At 45.1% G+C, this 16135-nt stretch overlaps 2 protein-coding genes and 1 non-coding gene across 3 annotated transcripts in view; 1 reads left to right on the plus strand and 2 right to left on the minus strand.

The window, feature by feature from the left end:
* LOC114681775 (apolipoprotein F-like) overlaps positions 1-16135 on the minus strand; it is an 18967-nt gene continuing 2832 nt past the window's right edge. The window contains exon 3 of the mRNA XM_037196673.1: positions 1-259. The gene's annotated coding sequence lies outside the window, so the exon portion shown is untranslated. The remainder of the gene's footprint in view (positions 260-16135) is intronic.
* On the minus strand, positions 38-1048 carry LOC114681776 (apolipoprotein F-like). The gene is given in 2 exon segments (XM_028855482.2): positions 38-933; positions 936-1048. Coding segments are annotated over 2 exon segments (762 nt in total). The 5' UTR covers positions 1029-1048; the 3' UTR covers positions 38-264.
* On the plus strand, positions 7255-7357 carry LOC114681819. Its single transcript, XR_003732951.1, has one exon. It is a non-coding gene; the product is annotated as a U6 spliceosomal RNA (small nuclear RNA).

Raw genomic sequence — 16135 nt, forward strand, 5'->3', positions numbered from 1 at the left:
CATATCTCAAAGCAAATGAAAATGAACACAATCAAGGTACAGATTTCATTGGGGGATTTAGTAAGTGTTAAGTAGTTGAAGAGAGAGATTGCAATACCCATAGCATTTAAGAACTGAACGATGTGTCTGCTCAGCAGGTTCAAAGGAAGAAAATGCATAAATCATAAAATATTGCCATTATCTAGCTTCATGCTATGCATGGTCTCTGCATGCAGACCTACTAAGGACTTTGAGAAAGTAGACGTGACACCTATGAGGCCTTGTCTATCCAAAATAAGACTGAAAATAATTTAGTAGAAGGCCTGCAAAAATACGATTCAGAAGGACTGTCAACCGAGCAATGATGTGTATTTGATCTTCTATGGAGAGTGTGGCATTCCTAACTTCTGGGTGTTTCATCATCTTAATGCGTACTTGCTCCAAATGTTCCCAAGACTCAACGGTGCACGTCTGAGTGACGTTGGCTGCAGAAGCCTTGAACTCTCTCACCACATCAATGGAAGGGAGCTTCTCAGCAAATTCAGCAAACACAGATCCAAGTTCATACAACACCCGGCCTTCTTCAGAGGTGCATGTCTCAGGCAGGGTCACTGAGCGCCCAACCCTCTTCAGTTCCCCAGGGGATCCCCCCAGACCCCTCAGAATGGCTTCGTTATCGCCAGTCCCTTGCTCCTTGATGAGCTTTTGACTCTCGAGGATCAGGGTTTCAGTGTTGTCTTTTCCTCCCACCCCACTGAGCTGAAGCTGCAGAGAGTGGGCCTCGGTGGGGCAGCCAATGTCCTCCAAGGCCACTCTTAGTGCTAAGAGGGACAAATACTCAGGCAAGGGGGCTAAGGAGGGGGCTGCGTTCAGGAGGTCCTGGCAGGTGCCAGGGGCTGGAGCAGGGATCTTCCCGGAGATCACATGTGATGTAGGTTCAGGCTCTGTGATAGCCCGCTGAGGGGCAGGGCGCCATTCTGGGTATTCCTTGGAAAGGCGGCCACTGAGGACAGCAAGACACAGCCAAGGAGTAATGCAGCCTGGATCATGGTGGGTCAGCGGAACAGCCCTGTCGGGAAGAAGAACTCAGGTGAGGAGGTGGGAAACCCAACATGAACGGGCGCCAAGAATGGTCAGAGCTTGGAAGAGTCCTAGTCCTCGGAGAACTCGGTTTCCGTTTTTACCCCCCTTAGAAGCCGTGTGTCACCCTCACCTGTCCTGAAGGCAGCAGCCAGAGGAATGAGGTGGTCCTGTCTCAGCGCGTCCCCTCCAGTGGCTGGAGTCGCTGCCTTCCAGATCGGATGACTGAAAATGAACATTCTCAAATATTGATCTCCTCTTCCTGGGCTAGACTTTGTCCAACCAGCTATTGCCTCATCCTGACCAACAGGGCTTCCTCGTGTGCGGCTCTCATTTCCGTAGACCATGGTCTGGTCAACCTAAGTTCTTATTTAGTCATAAACCAGAGAACAAAGCTCCTCTACATCTTCTAGGCAACAGAAAGTTTGTTTCCTCTCTTTCAAGACAGGGTCTTCGGTAGCCTTGGTTGGCCCGGAATTTGGATTAAGTAGCAATGGATGACCTTGAACTTCTGATCCTTCTGCCATTCCCTCCCCAGTACTGGGATTTACAGGTATGTGCCATGATGTGCAGTTTATGTGGTACTGGGAATCAAATCCAAGGGTTCATGTATGTTAAGTAAGCATGCTACCAACTGGGCTATCCTCCTAGTCCATATAGATCTTAAAGACTTACTAATCACAAGTTCTGAAAACCAGAACCTACCAGCAAATCAAACTGTGTCAGAGCAGACTTTGAGGATTTAATGTTTTTTTGTAATATTTATTTTTTATTTTTAATGATGTGTAGGTGTGTCCACAAGTGCAGGTGCCCACAGAGGCCAGACAAGTTCATTAGAGGCAGTTGTGAACCACCTGACATTGTGAGGACTCAGAACCCCAGTCCTCTGGAGATGTAGTTCTTAACCACTGAGACATCTCTCCAGCTCCTGTTCACGTTTTTATTGTTCTTTGAGACAGGGTCTCTCTATGTAGTCCCAGCTGTCCTGAAACTTTGTAGAGCAGGCTGGCCTTGAACTCACAGAGATCTTCCTGCATCTGTCTCCCAGGTGATGGGATTAAAGGTGTGAGCCACGATCCTGGCTATGTGCTTCTTTCTGACACTCTCCAGCCCAGGCTGACCTGACTTCCTATGCAGTCGTGGTAACTTTGCTTCAGTCTCCGGAGTGCTGAGATCATAGGCCTGAGCCACCACACCTGTTTTGTTAAGACAGGCTCTCAGACACAGTGTGTGAAAAGCACAAGCTGGAACAAGCCTGACAACCCAGAGGTCTGACATCAGAGCCCAGGCAATAAAGAGTTTGGGAAAACATATGAAATGTCAAAAAAAAAAATTTAAAAAATTAATTATGCATATGGGTATTTTACCTTCATGAATGTCTACACACCACATGCATGCAGTGCTCACCAGAACCAGGAGGCATCGGATTCCCTGGAACTGAGTATTAGACAGTTGTGACCTACTGTGTAGGTACTGGGAATCAAACCTGGGGTCCTTTGGAAGAGCAACCATTGATTTGTCTTTCAGCCCCCATAAATATTGTTTGAAAAGAAGCCTAGGAAGAGCTGGAAGACAGTGTGGCAGAAGGCTGGCAGTCCTGGTAGGGAACCTCTAAACCGTACTCCACATACATGGACAGACTGACATCAGACTCACCTTTCCTGATTTCAACACGAGACACAGATAAAACATGTTCACCAGCTCAGCACTGACCCACCGAGTGTGGTAGTGTGGATGTAATCGGCCCCGTGATCTCATAGGGAGCAGCACTATTAGGAGCTGTGGATATGTTGGAGTGGGTGTTAGAGGAAGTGTGTCACTGTGAGGACCAGCTTTGAGGTTTCCAATGCTCAGGATGCGGCCCAGTGTCTCAGTTCATTTCCTGTTGCCGGGAAGATGCAGGACTCTCAGGTACTATTCCAGCACCACGTCTGCCTGCATGCCGCCATGTCCCACCATGATGATAATGGACTGAATCCCTGAAAATGTCAGCCACCCCAATTAAATGTTTCCTTTATAAGAGTTGCCGTGGTCATGGTGTCCCTTCACAGTGATAGAAACCCTGACTAAGACACTGAGTCTAACCAGACTAAGAACTGGGCTTCTTCTTGGATTCAGGCATAACACTAGTTCTCACATTAGAAGAAGGACAGACACCAATGATTCCTAAATCTGGCACAGCCAGGTGTGAGGATGCCTGCCTGTCATCTCATCACTTGGGAGGCTGAGGTAGGAGGATTATGAATTCAAGGCTAGCCTATGCTACACAACCAGACTCTGTCTTCAAAATAAAAACAAAATTAACAAAAATTTTACAAGTTCTAAATTATCACTATGGCAAAAATTTCTCTGTTATGTCCTTCACTTCTGGCAGACCAGAGGACGGCATCGGGGGTCCTATCTCTATTAATTTTTACTGCTCTCTGTTCCCAGAAGTGGCCCTTAACCACTGAGAACAATTACAGAATAAACTAGGGAGTAAGTCTCCATGGATTCACAGCCAAAATGGAAAGAAACAAGTGTGCAGAAGAGTCCCATGATACCTCCAATCCCTAGACCCAAATCCCCAGAGAATCCCTAGGACACTGTTGTCTCCATTTATGAGAAGGGTAGACCATTTAAATAGTTTCTCTTTTTTTAAAAAAAATAGTTTCTCTTTAGATCTATAAAAAGAGTATCTGGTCCACTAAGATAGCTCAGAATGTAAAGGGCACTGGGCGCCAAGCCTGATGACCTGAGTTCAATCCCCAAGGCTCCCATGATGAAGGAGAGAACACATTCCTTTCCACTCAGTGTCTTCCAATTTCCACATCTGTGTCCTGACATGAGCATGCATGCATGCACATACATTATATCTTAAAAAAGATATTCTTACCTTTTTGTTTCTTTGTTTTTTCAAGACAGGGTTTCTCTGTGTAACCCTGGTTGTCATAGAACTTGCTTTGTAGACCAGGCTGGCCTTGAACTCACAGAGATCCACCTGCCTCTGCTTCCTGAGTGCTTTGATTAAAGGCGTGTGTTGCCATGTCCACTTTACCGGATTTTTTTTGTCATTGAATTGTAGGTTGTATCTAAGATGATGAAAAAAAATTAAAACTAGCATAAACTAGCAATAAAAATATAGAACAGTATTTATTTTAAAATAGTTTATGAATAAAATCTTAGCCAAACCCAAGATGGCCTTGCCCTGGCTGGAGTGAGTGACGATCCCGTGCCCCTTTTCTGTCCGGGCTGCAGTGACGCTCCCGCCTCATCTGTGTCCCGGCTGGGGTGACGCTCCTGCGACCCTTCAGTGTCCAAGCATTGCAGGAGTGTATGCCATGGTGTCCATTTCCTGTAGACAATTTTATTATTATCTTAAGTTTAATGCTTCCTTTTTTATTAAAAAAAATTATAATTCCTCAAAGAAGGAACAAGGAAGGAGCCCACTCTCTCGACATCCTTCAGTGTGGCTGTGCAGGTTCTAACCAGAGTGATTCTTCAGGGATTCGAGGCCTTCTCAAAAACAAAACAAAACATAAAACACCCAAGAAAGATTATGCCCACAAGCAGTATGAGGAAGGAAGTTATACTAGAGTGGAAATGGAAGCCAGAAAACAATAGATAAAAATCAGCGAAACAAAAGCTGGCCCTTTACACAGTTGAAGAACATCAACACATTGTTATCTACATGACCCCAGAAAGAGAGAAAATATTCCTACGACTTAAATCAGGAACTAAAGTGAGGGCATTATTACCTATTTTACTGAAATTAAAAAGTTTATAAGAAAGCCAAGCCTAGCGGCTCATGCCTACATCCCCACCATACTGAAGGCTGAGGCAGGATTGCTGAAAGTTTGAAGATGCTCTGAGCTGTATATCGAGTCTCAGGCTAGCATGGGCTATGATGTGAGGCCCTGCCTTCACCCTCTCCTCACTACACGGACTATAAGAGAGTATTACAGACAACTGTCTGCCAACGAATTTGATAAGTTAGAGGACATGCACAAATTTCAGAAGCACATAATTTACCAACCAACAGTGAGCATGAAGCAATAGAAATTCTGAGTTAAGAAGATTGCATTAATAGCCCTAAATCTACCGAGACAGTGTGGTTGCACATGCGTGTAACCTCAGACTTGGGAGGCTGGGGCAGCAGGATCACCATGAGGGTGCTGGGTCCCTTGGAACTGGAGTTACAGCAGGGGTTAGCCCCCTGGTGCTGGGACCTGAACTCTCTCCCTCTGTAAGAACTCTCAACTGCCGAGCCGTCCCACCTGTCCCTTCTGATTCTTTTTTTAAGTGTCTTAATTTATTGTACAAACACAAGTGCCAACCTTGTACAGAGCACTGTTCTACATATTTGGGAATCCAGTGCACATAAATAATAAAATATATTTTAAAGAGATCTCTGTTATTCAGACAGCTATCTCTAACTAATAATTTACTTCTTGATAAGAAAATGATGCCCAAGTGTTGGAGAGATGGCTGAGGGGCTGCTCTTCCAGAGGACCCAGGTTCAAATCCCAGGACCCACATGGCAGCTCACAACTATCTGTAACTCCAGTTCCAGAGGATCCAACACCCTCACATAGGCATACATGCAGGCCAAACACATTAAATAAATAAATAAACAAACAAACATAAAAAAGGCACATAAAAATAAATAAATCTTTAAAAATATAGAAAGAAAGAAAAAAGAAAACTATGCCCAAAGATCAGACCTCAGACCCTGGGCTCACTGCAGCCCCTCTATACCGAAGAGAGACAAGTTCAAAAATGGAAAGATGACTGAATATCTCTTTTCTCTGTATCTGAGAGCCATGCGGGAGGGATATCAAGAGGATTCAAGCCACTCCTGCAGCCATCCAAAGCCCACCCTGGGGTCACTGCTTTAGAAACCAGCCTTAGAGGCCAATGAAAAATGAGGAGCCCTAAAGCATGAATCTAATTAGTCTTATCAATAAAGCCCCAGAGTCAGATATCAGGGGTGAAACCTGAAAGATCAGAGAATCAGAGCAGCAGCCACCAGACACTTCTTAACTCTACGAATCCTCAGACAAAATGGGGACCAAGACCCTGTCTCCACACACCTTATACTCCTGTCTCTACCTCCCTAGTGCTGGGATCACAGGCATGAGCCTCCCAAGTGCTGGGATCAAAGGCATGAGCCTCCCAACTGCTGGGATCAAAGGCATGAGCCTCCCAAGTGCTGGGATCAAAGTCATGAGCCTCCCAAGTGCTGGGATCAAAGTCATGAGCCTCCCAAGTGCTGGGATCTAAGGCATGAGCCTCCCAAGTGCTGGGATCAAAGTTGTGCCCCACCACTGCCTGGCTCTATGGTTAACTAGTAGCGACCTCTACCCTCTGATCTCCAGACAAGCTTTATTTGTCAGAACACAAACAAAATATCACACAACAGAGCCCCAATAGATGGCTGCCATGTGAGCCCATCAGGAGGGTCTAATGGACTTTTTTTGATTTGGCTATTTAAAACGATCCCGGTGCCCTGGCTTCTCTGGGTTCTCTGCCTGGAGCTCCTGGAGCCAATAACAGCTGCCTTTACTTCTCCCTGTGTCCCTTTCCAGGAACCTGGTGAGGGCTCGCTATTCCCACTTCACCCGGCTGTTGTACCAATGGTTCTGGGGTTATTCGTGTGTGTGTGTGTGTGTGTGTGTGTGTGTGTGTGTGTGTGTGTATGTGTGTGTGTTTGTGTGTATGTGTGTGTGTTTGTGTGTATGTGTGTGTGTATGTGTGTGTGTATGTGTGTGTGTGTGAGTGTGTGTGTGTGCATGTATGTGTGTGTGTGCATGTGTGTGTGTGTGTGTGTGTGTGTGTATGTGTGTGTGTGTGTGTGTGTGTGTGTTAAAAACAGGAAGTAAGACTTGGCTAGGCAATTTAGAGTAAAAAGACCCAGGGAAACGAACCAGTTACCTCTTGGCTAAAATCCAGGCACAGTTTTGGGACTCATCCTTGCCAGAGGCCAAAGATGCCAAAAGCACAAGGGGGTGTGGGTGGGGGGCTCCGACATCTGAGCTGATCCTACCTGATTCTAGGCTCACCTCTTTAAGTCTCTGAGAGAAAACACTTCCTGGTCAAGAGACTAGAATCGCTGGCCTGGGTGGAGCCCTAACATTCCCGTTGGACCAGGTCAATTGACTGGCCAAGGGACTTCAGAGAGCAGGTCCCCTTGAGCCTCGCGAAAGAAACACAGGTGTGGCGCTTCAGCGGTACAGACGCTGAAGCTGGAAGGATAGGAAGATTAGCACGGCCCCTGAGCAAGGATGACAGACAAATTCATGAAGCGGTCCATGTAGGTTTTGGCTTTGGTGGCCCTCTGTGACTTCTGACCAGGCCCTCCTCTGCCTACAGCAGATGTCTGGGGCTCAGGAGGCCGGCCAGATGAGGCTGTGTCTTGGGGCGATACGTGAGTGGAAGCCGGTACAAGTCGATGGGTGCTGACAGTCTTCTCCCTGAGACCTTTACCCAAAAAGGCAGGACCTTCACAGCTGAAAAAAATAAGGACTGAGGAGACAGCTGAGGGCCCAGGGGTTCCCACCACCTCTCTGTTAAGTTTACACACCAGCCCGCCATTTGGTCAGCCCGGGCCAAGTAGAGAGACCTTGTCTCAAAACAAAAAACAAAGAACAAACAAAACAAAACAAAACAAAAAAACCCAAACAGACAAACAAAAAAAACCTAGCCAATCACAAAGGACGGTGAATCCAGACCCTAGCTAAAGGGAAAAAAGCAGTCACCACCTGTGTTAGAATAACAACCAAGTGCACTTCCTGTCCCCTGTGTTCTTCTGCTTTCAAGAGCAGAGGGACCTTCTGACCAGAACTTCTGCCTTGTCATTTAACTGAAATGGTGGTCTCTTTCTTTGTAACTTCTCCAAACTTCTTTCTTTCTTTATTTTGAAGATTTATTTATTTATTATGTATACATTGTCTCTTCTGCATGTTGTCTTCACACCAGAGCTTATAGATGGCTGTGAGCCACCATGTGGTTGCTGGGAATTGAACTCAGGACCTCTGGAAGAGCAGCCAGTGCTCTTAACCTCTGAGCCATCTAAAATTATTTCCTTTTACCTTTTTTTTTTTTTTTCAGACAGAGTTTCTCTATGTAGCCCTGGCTGTCCTGAAACTCACTCTGTAGACCAGACTGGCCTTGAACTCACAGAGATCTGCCTGGCTCTGCCTCCCGGGTGCTGGGATTAAAGGCAGCTACTTGTTTAAAAAAAAAAAAAAAAAAAAAAGAAAGAAAGAAAAATGTGTAGTCCAGGCTGGCCTCAAACTAGTGATCCTCCTGCCTCCAACTCCTTTAGCAAATACTACAGGCGGGTGCCAGCTCAACCAGCCAATTGGGAATTCTTTTTTTTTTTTTTTTTTTTTTTTTTTGTTTTTCGAGACAGGGTTTCTCTGTGTAGCTTTGCGCCTCTCCTGGGACTCACTTGGTAGCCCAGGCTGGCCTCGAACTCACAGAGATCCGCCTGGCTCTGCCTCCCGAGTGCTGGGATTAAAGGCATGCACCACCACCGCCTGGAGGAAATCTTAAAGGGGGAAATTAGTTAAAAGAGAGAGTTTTTTTCTCACATTAAAAACTGGGAAACACTATTATGATGAAGGAGTTGGGTCTCTGTATGATTACACAATGGGTGGTTTAAAAATGGAACAATTAAATGAAGAGATAATCAACTGAACCGGGATTGACATAATGTTCATTATCATTTTGATAATTCTTATTATTGGTTTGATAATTCTTTGCTTATCTCTAAAAAGGTTGGTTGACATGAGTGCCAAGATACAGGCCTTAGAAAAACTTATTGAAATAGATCACAGAGCTGTTCAGACCCAGCTAGAGGAATTTAAAGGAGAACCAACCTCATCATTACATTATAAATTTAGAGAGGAACAGCCCAAGGTTTTCAAACAACCAACTTTAATTTATCCAGTCCCCTTACAGGAACTGCCGAATGACAGCTTCCTCCAAGGCTGTGTAAGAGCCGACTGGATTCCGGCAGAAATGAGAGATTTGAGGAGATTTAAGGAATCAATAGTCTCATATGGTATGCATTCACCTTTTGTGAAGCAGATGTTAACTTCATGGTCAACTAGTAACAGAACTGTCCCACAAGACTGGAGAGACTTGTTTACAGCAGTCTTGGAACCTGGTCCTCAATCACAGTGGAGGACCTGGTGGAAAGATGAGGCTAGGACCATTGAAAGCAGGGCCAGAGGTATGGAAATATCTCAAGACCAACTTCTTGGAGAGGGAGATTATGCTGATGTTCAAAGACAGTCTCCATATGATGATCACATCCTGGCTCTATGCAATGCAGCAGCTTTGAATGCTTGGGACAGAATTGAAGAAGTCAGGAAGAGATCCAAGTCATTTACTAAAGTTATACAGGGCCCAAAGAAACCTTTAACGATTTTTAACAAAGATTGACTTCAGCTGTAAATAAAATGATACCAGATCCAGAAGTTAGGCAAATATTAATTGAATATTTGGCTTTTGAAAATGCTAATTCAGAATACAAAATAATGATTAGGCCTTTAAGGGCAAGGTCAGCTCTCATGGATGAGTGGATTAGAAAACTAACGTCTAAGACTAACAAATGCTTTTCATTTGATCAGATATTACCTGCCAAAACGGAGACTCTCCAAAGGTAGGGTTGGGGCAGGGTTTTGTTTTTGTCTTTCCAGCAGAATGAAGTCATCCAGCTATGGAATCTGAAGACCACTGGACAAATGAGACATCTGAAGAAAAGGATGAATCATCCAGAGAAAATGTCCCAAGAAGTAAAGTAAATTGGCCTAATGGCATATCACATTTGCAACAAGATAAACTTTCATAAATCTTCCCAAATGTTTGTTTCTGCTCTTCTCTACAGACATATAAGTCAAATAGTTGTTTTGTAGTCCCAGTTTAATTGAAAATTAAAGCTGGCTTTAGAGTTGGAACATGGCTCTCTCCTTCTCTAAACCCAAGCATGCTTGGTAAAGTAAAATCCAAATTCTGTCTCATGGCAGAAGAGCTACCTGATAGGGACAGAAGAAAAACCAAAATTAAGGGACTATTCTATTGCCACTAATCTCATAATCCTTTGGTTTTATTTTGACCCTTCGAAACTTTTTTTTTTTGTTTTGTTTTTGGTTTTTCCAGGTAGGGTTTCTCTGTGTAACAGCCCTGGCTGTCCTGGAACTCACTTTGAAGACAAGACTGGCCTTGAACTCACTGAGATCCACCTGCCTCTGCCTCCCAAGTACTGGGATTAAAGGCGTGTGCCACCACTGCCCAGCAAAACTTTTCTTAAGGTATAAATATTATCTAAAATTTAATAAAATGTATATGTATATATATATATTAAGCTTTTTGTCATGATATTAATGGTCATATAGAATACTAAATAATTCTAAAAAAAAAAAAAGGTTTCATCTAGCTTCCTGTACATGATTTTGAGTTTGAGCCTCTATCAGGTAACTAGAAACTAAGTTTTTGTACTCTGGATGTACACAACAAATTATGGTCCTTTAATCTCTTTGGGATCTGCTGCATATGACATTTAAAATGTTTAAGTTTTCTGCAGTGAACCATGACCATGCCTAACAGTGGCCTTTGACGTCTCCAAAAGAAGGATGTGGCCCCACAACCATGATTCCACCTGGATTGTGGTAACATCACTAAGGTCACAGACACCACCCAAAGATCAGTTTTGGACTACAAACTGTCCTGGACAATTTCAAGATGGCTGGAAGAGATGGTCCAGCCTCACAGACTACTCTAGCCAGGACTTGAGACAAGCCCTGCACTTTCCCATTACACAGAGACTGGACAAAAAATGATATGACTACCTCTCCCAGAACTTGACAATTATCCCAATATTTTTTCACAGTTCCCTAAAGATGCCATCAACCCAGACAGCAGGAAATAATTTTAAGAACACAATGCCCATGATCCTCAGAGTTGGGATAGGTGATTTTTGGTAGTTCTGTGGGTATTTGTCATTATTTAGGGGGATTGGTTACGAGTTGTTATTGGTAATGATTAAGAAAAAAAGCTGAACAAATGAGATTTGATTCAGATATCTTGTTCCAGAAAAAAAAAATTTGGGATATAGGAATGACAAAATAAAAGGGTAGATTATTAAATCTACTTTTAATCCCAAAAGCAACTACTAGTGTTTTTTTTTTTTTTGTTTGTTTGGTTGGTTTTTTTTTTTTTTGGTTTTTGGAGACAGGCTTTCTCTGTGTAGCTTTGTGCCTTTCCTGGAACTCACTCTGTAGCCCAGGATGGCCTCAAACTCACAGAGATCCACCTGCCTCTGCCTCCAAGTGCTGGAATTAAAGGCATGCAACACAACCCAGCTGTAACTACAGTCGTAAATACTTTATATTGTTATGGATTTTTGTATGTTGGAACAAATTTGAGGTTTTTTTTTTTGTTATACTGTATGTATGTTTCTACCCTTGTTTAAGATATTTTTGTATTTTGTATAATGCTAATGTTTCTTCCCTGTTGTAGGACAGGCCTATAGTGTTGAGGAAATTGAGTCAAATCAGTTGCCAAGGCATGGACATAACATACTTCCTTATGAGCCAATCTGGAGTCTGCCTGAGTGCCTAGCAAAAGGCACTGTCAGATCTCCTGATCATGCCCAGCCAATGAGGAACGACCACAAAATGTCACCAGATCTGGACACAGCCTGGGTGCTTTTGTTGTTACTGAATAAATGAGTCTGTTGTTTGCCTTTTACCTGACTCCCATGTGTGGCATTGTACTCCCCCAAATATTGTGCAGGCTAATAAACTTATCTGGGGTCAGAGACAGAACAGCCACAATATTAAACATAGAGGTTAGGCAGTGGTAGCACACGCCTTTAATCCTAGCATTCCAGAGGCAGAAATCCATTGGGGATCTCTGTGAGTTCAAGACCACTTTGGAAAGAACCAGGCATGGTGACACACGCCTTTAATCCCAGGGAGTGATGATAGAAGGCAGAAAGATATATAAGGCATGAGGACCAGGAACAAGAAGCATTTGGCTGGTTAAGCATTTGGCCTGGTTAAGCAGTCAGGCTTTTGAGCAGCAATTCAGCTGAGACCCATTCAGATGAGGATTCAGAGGCTTCCAGTCTGACAGGATCAGCTGAGGAATAGGCAAGGTGAGGTAGCTGTAGCTTGTTCTGTCTCTCTGATCTACCAGCATTGACCCTAATAACTGGCCTCAGGTGTGATTTTATTAATAAGAACTTTTAAGTTTCATGCTACATCCCAGTGTCTGTGTCATTGATGTCTCGCCTTCTCACCCCCTCCTTGAGGGACCTTTAGCACCCATCAACACTCCCCCCACCCCCTGGCTTCTTCATACGGGGGTCGACAAAGGGCAGTCTGTGAGTCCAGAACCTCTTCAGTGCTGGGTCACAGGTCTGGGCTTCCACCTAGCTCTTTCTCTTATATGTTGTTCAAGCCATCTGGGTACAGCAGCCTCCCTTCTGTGAAGGAAATGACAAGCCCCCTGCCAAGGTATCTCAGGGTATCTCTAACTGACGCCACCCAACCCCAACAGGCTCCCCAGGTGCAGGATTTCTCACTTCCCCAAGTTAGTTTACAGATCTCATTCCCATCACCTGATCGAGGACATCAGAGGTCTACTGGTGGCCCCTGATGGTGATATACCTCCTCTCGGCCTGTGAAATGAGTACACTTTCATGAAATGTGTCCCTCATCCACAATGTACTCAGAGTCCCACATTCCTCCTGAAGAATTTCCTACCAAGCTGGACTACCAATGACCTGAAACCTCCCCCATATCTCTGAAACTGTCTCAGTTAGGGCTACTATCGCTGTGATCAAACACCAGGACCAAAAGCAACTTGGTGAGGAAAGGTTTTGTTTCACTCAAAGTCCCGGATAAGAGCTCTTCACTGAGAGCAGTGAGGGCAGTGAGGCTCCCCACTCTCAGATGACTTTAGCTTGTGTCAAGGTGACATTAAAATTTCTACCGCAGAGACCCCTCCGAGACTGCCACACCGGTCTGAACTCTCATCAGAACCTCCATTCTGCTGTCTGTCCATCTGTCTGTCTGCCCATGGGAAGGTCTCAGATGTGACGTTAAAGGGGACGCTGAGATGGATTGTTGGGGATAAATTTATTACAAGAGTTATTGATGTCATGGACAGACAGACAGTAGCCGGATGGGGGTTCTGAGGAGAGTTCGGGCCCCAGTTCCATAGACAGAAAGCATGGCAGAGACCCGGAAGAGAGGAATTTACAATATGGTGGCAGGGTTTCTCTGTGTAGCCGACTGTCCTGGAACTTACTCTGCAGACCAGGCTGACCTTGAACTCGGAGAGATCCACCTGCCTATGACTAAAGCCGAGTGCCACCCTGGCTGGCTCTTACCTCAGATTTTCAGCGTGTGAATTATGGTGATTGTTGTGTCCATGAGAGACTTGCTGAAGGTCATTTTCACTGTTCCTCTCACCCTATTTCCTGTCTATTGTGGCGGAAACAGGAGGCATGGAAGTAGGATTGGAACAGGGTGGGAGGGGGCGTGCAAGGGGGGATGAGTGTGACCAGAATGCATAACAGACGTATTGGAAATGGCCAAAGAACGAGTTAACCTTAAAAATTAGGTGGAAAGAAATCAAGAAAGACAGCTGTCTCCATATGTGCACATGCATACAACACACATACATATCAGTCTGTGCACAGGCATACAACACACATGCATATCTGTGCACATGCATGCATCACACCTGCATATCTGTCTGTGCACATGCAGACATCATACCTGCATATCTGTCTGTGCACATGCATACATCACACCTGCATATCTGTTGTGCACATGCATACATCACACCTGCATATCTGTCTGTGCACATGCATACATCACACCTGCATATCTGTTGTGCACATGCATACATCACACCTGCTTATCTGTCTGTGCACATGCATACATCACACCCGTATATCTGTCTGTGCACATGCATACATCATACCTACATATCTGTCTGTGCACATGCATATATCATACCTGCATATCAGTCTGTGCACCACGTGCATGCCTGGTCCCCACAGAAGTCAGAAGAGGGCCTCAGGGCCCCAGGAACTGGAGTTACACAGAGGGTTATGAACCTTCATGTGGGTGCTGAGATTGAACCTGGGTCCTCTGCAAGAGCACCCATTACTGAGCCATCTCTCTGGCCCCAAATTATCTCTCTTAAAATGCTGATGACAGGGCTGGAGAGATGGCTCAGAGGTTAAGAGCACTGACTGCTCTTCCAGAGGTCCTGAGTTCAATTCCCAGCAACCACATGGTGGCTCACAACCATCTGTAATGAGATCTGGTGCCCTCTTCTGGCCTGCAAGGACACATGCAGACAGAACACTGTATAAATAATAAATAAATAAATCTTTAAAAAAAAATGCTGATGACAGTGTTTGAGGAAGAGAGGCAAGTTCAAGGTTGGCTGTCGTCCATAGTGAGTCCCAAGCCATCCACAGCTGCACACCTGGACAAAAACAAAACAACAGGAGAACCATGGACTAAGTATGGAACCCTTGCCCAGAATTCAAAAGGCTCTGAAACTGAGGTGATACCTGAGTGTAGCAGAAATAAAATCCAGAGCCTTATTTTTATGTGCATCAGTGTTTTGCCTGCACATGTGTCTGTGAAGGGGTCGGGTCCCCCCGGAACTGGAGTTGTAGATGGTTGTGAGATGCTGTGTGGGTGCTGAGAATTGAACTCAGGTCCTCTCAAAGAGCAGCCAGTGCTCTTAACCACTGAGCCATCTCTCCAGCCTGACTAGTTCTTACCCTAACAGGTCATGATGGTTGCTCATTATCTGTGGTGACCCACCCAAACCTTCCTCCCTGATCTCAGGCAGAGGGGTGTTTGCCTTGCTCAGCTGCTGAACCCCAGCCTTCGCTGCGATTATAAGACACGGGGACCCCGAGGATCCCTCTGACAGCCTCAGCATGATTAGGAAGTTGCATCCAATGTCTGTGGCCTCATCTCAGCCTTATTCCTTGGGTTTGATGCAGTGGGTCTGAGCAGCAACATGCAAAGCTGTGCCCAAGTACAGCAGATTCCGAGTCCCAGCAAGAGCAGGACCGTGTGTTCATACTCTGCTTCTGTTCACGCACAGTATGGTGGTGAAGGCTTGCTTGCTCATCCTGCCGCAGGCTGAAGTCCTCCTAAGCTGCAGGACAGAGACCAGGCCATCCCCTGGAAAGCCCTATCTAAGCAGTTAGTTCAACCTGGCTGAAGAAAAAAGCCAGACTACAGAAGAAGCTGCAGGTCACAGCAATTAAGTCCTGGGGAGCATCCAAAAGGCTGTAGCTGGTTGAAGAATTTGGGAACAGGATCTTGTGGTGATATATTGTGTACCCTAATAAACTTATCTGGGGATCAGAGGACAGAATCAGTCACTAGATTAGACATAGAGGCCAGTCAGAGGGGGCAAAACCTTTAATCCTGGCACTTGAGATCTCATGCCTTTTCTTGGAAAGCACACATGCCTTTAATTCTAGGAAGTGACATTGCTGGGCGGAGAAAGGTATATAAGGCTTGAAGAGACAGAACTAAGGCAGTTCAACTGAGACCCTGAGAGGTGAGGACTCAGAGGCTTTCATTCTGAGGATTCATGGAAACAGGACTCGCTGAGGAGTTGGTGAGGTGAGGTTGTCTGCGACTTGTTCTGTCTCTCTGATCTTTCAGCCTTCACCCCAATATCTGATTCTGGATTTTTCATTAATAAGTCCATTTAGCAATTTGTGTTATAGGATCTGGCATCAATACCCCCAGAAATGAGAAAAAAAAAGGGACCAAGTCTTAACCTAGGGTCCATCAGAAATGGCAGTAAATGCAGCAGGAGGCTGTGATGTCGGTCAGGAGTCTGGGGTGAGGCCTGGCTGGATCAGACCTTGCTGTATGGACAACAGCTTCTCAAACTGCTTCCCTTGGGCTGTGTTCTGAAGAGCACAGAAGGAACCACTGAGGCAATGTCTATTCCCCTCCTCATAAAGTCGCAATGGCAAACCAAAGTTACGATCGACCAAGGTTATCCCGGGAGCCAATGAGTTTGTTGG

This window comes from Peromyscus leucopus, chromosome 18 (assembly GCF_004664715.2).
Source record: "Peromyscus leucopus breed LL Stock chromosome 18, UCI_PerLeu_2.1, whole genome shotgun sequence".
NCBI lineage: Eukaryota > Metazoa > Chordata > Mammalia > Rodentia > Cricetidae > Peromyscus > Peromyscus leucopus.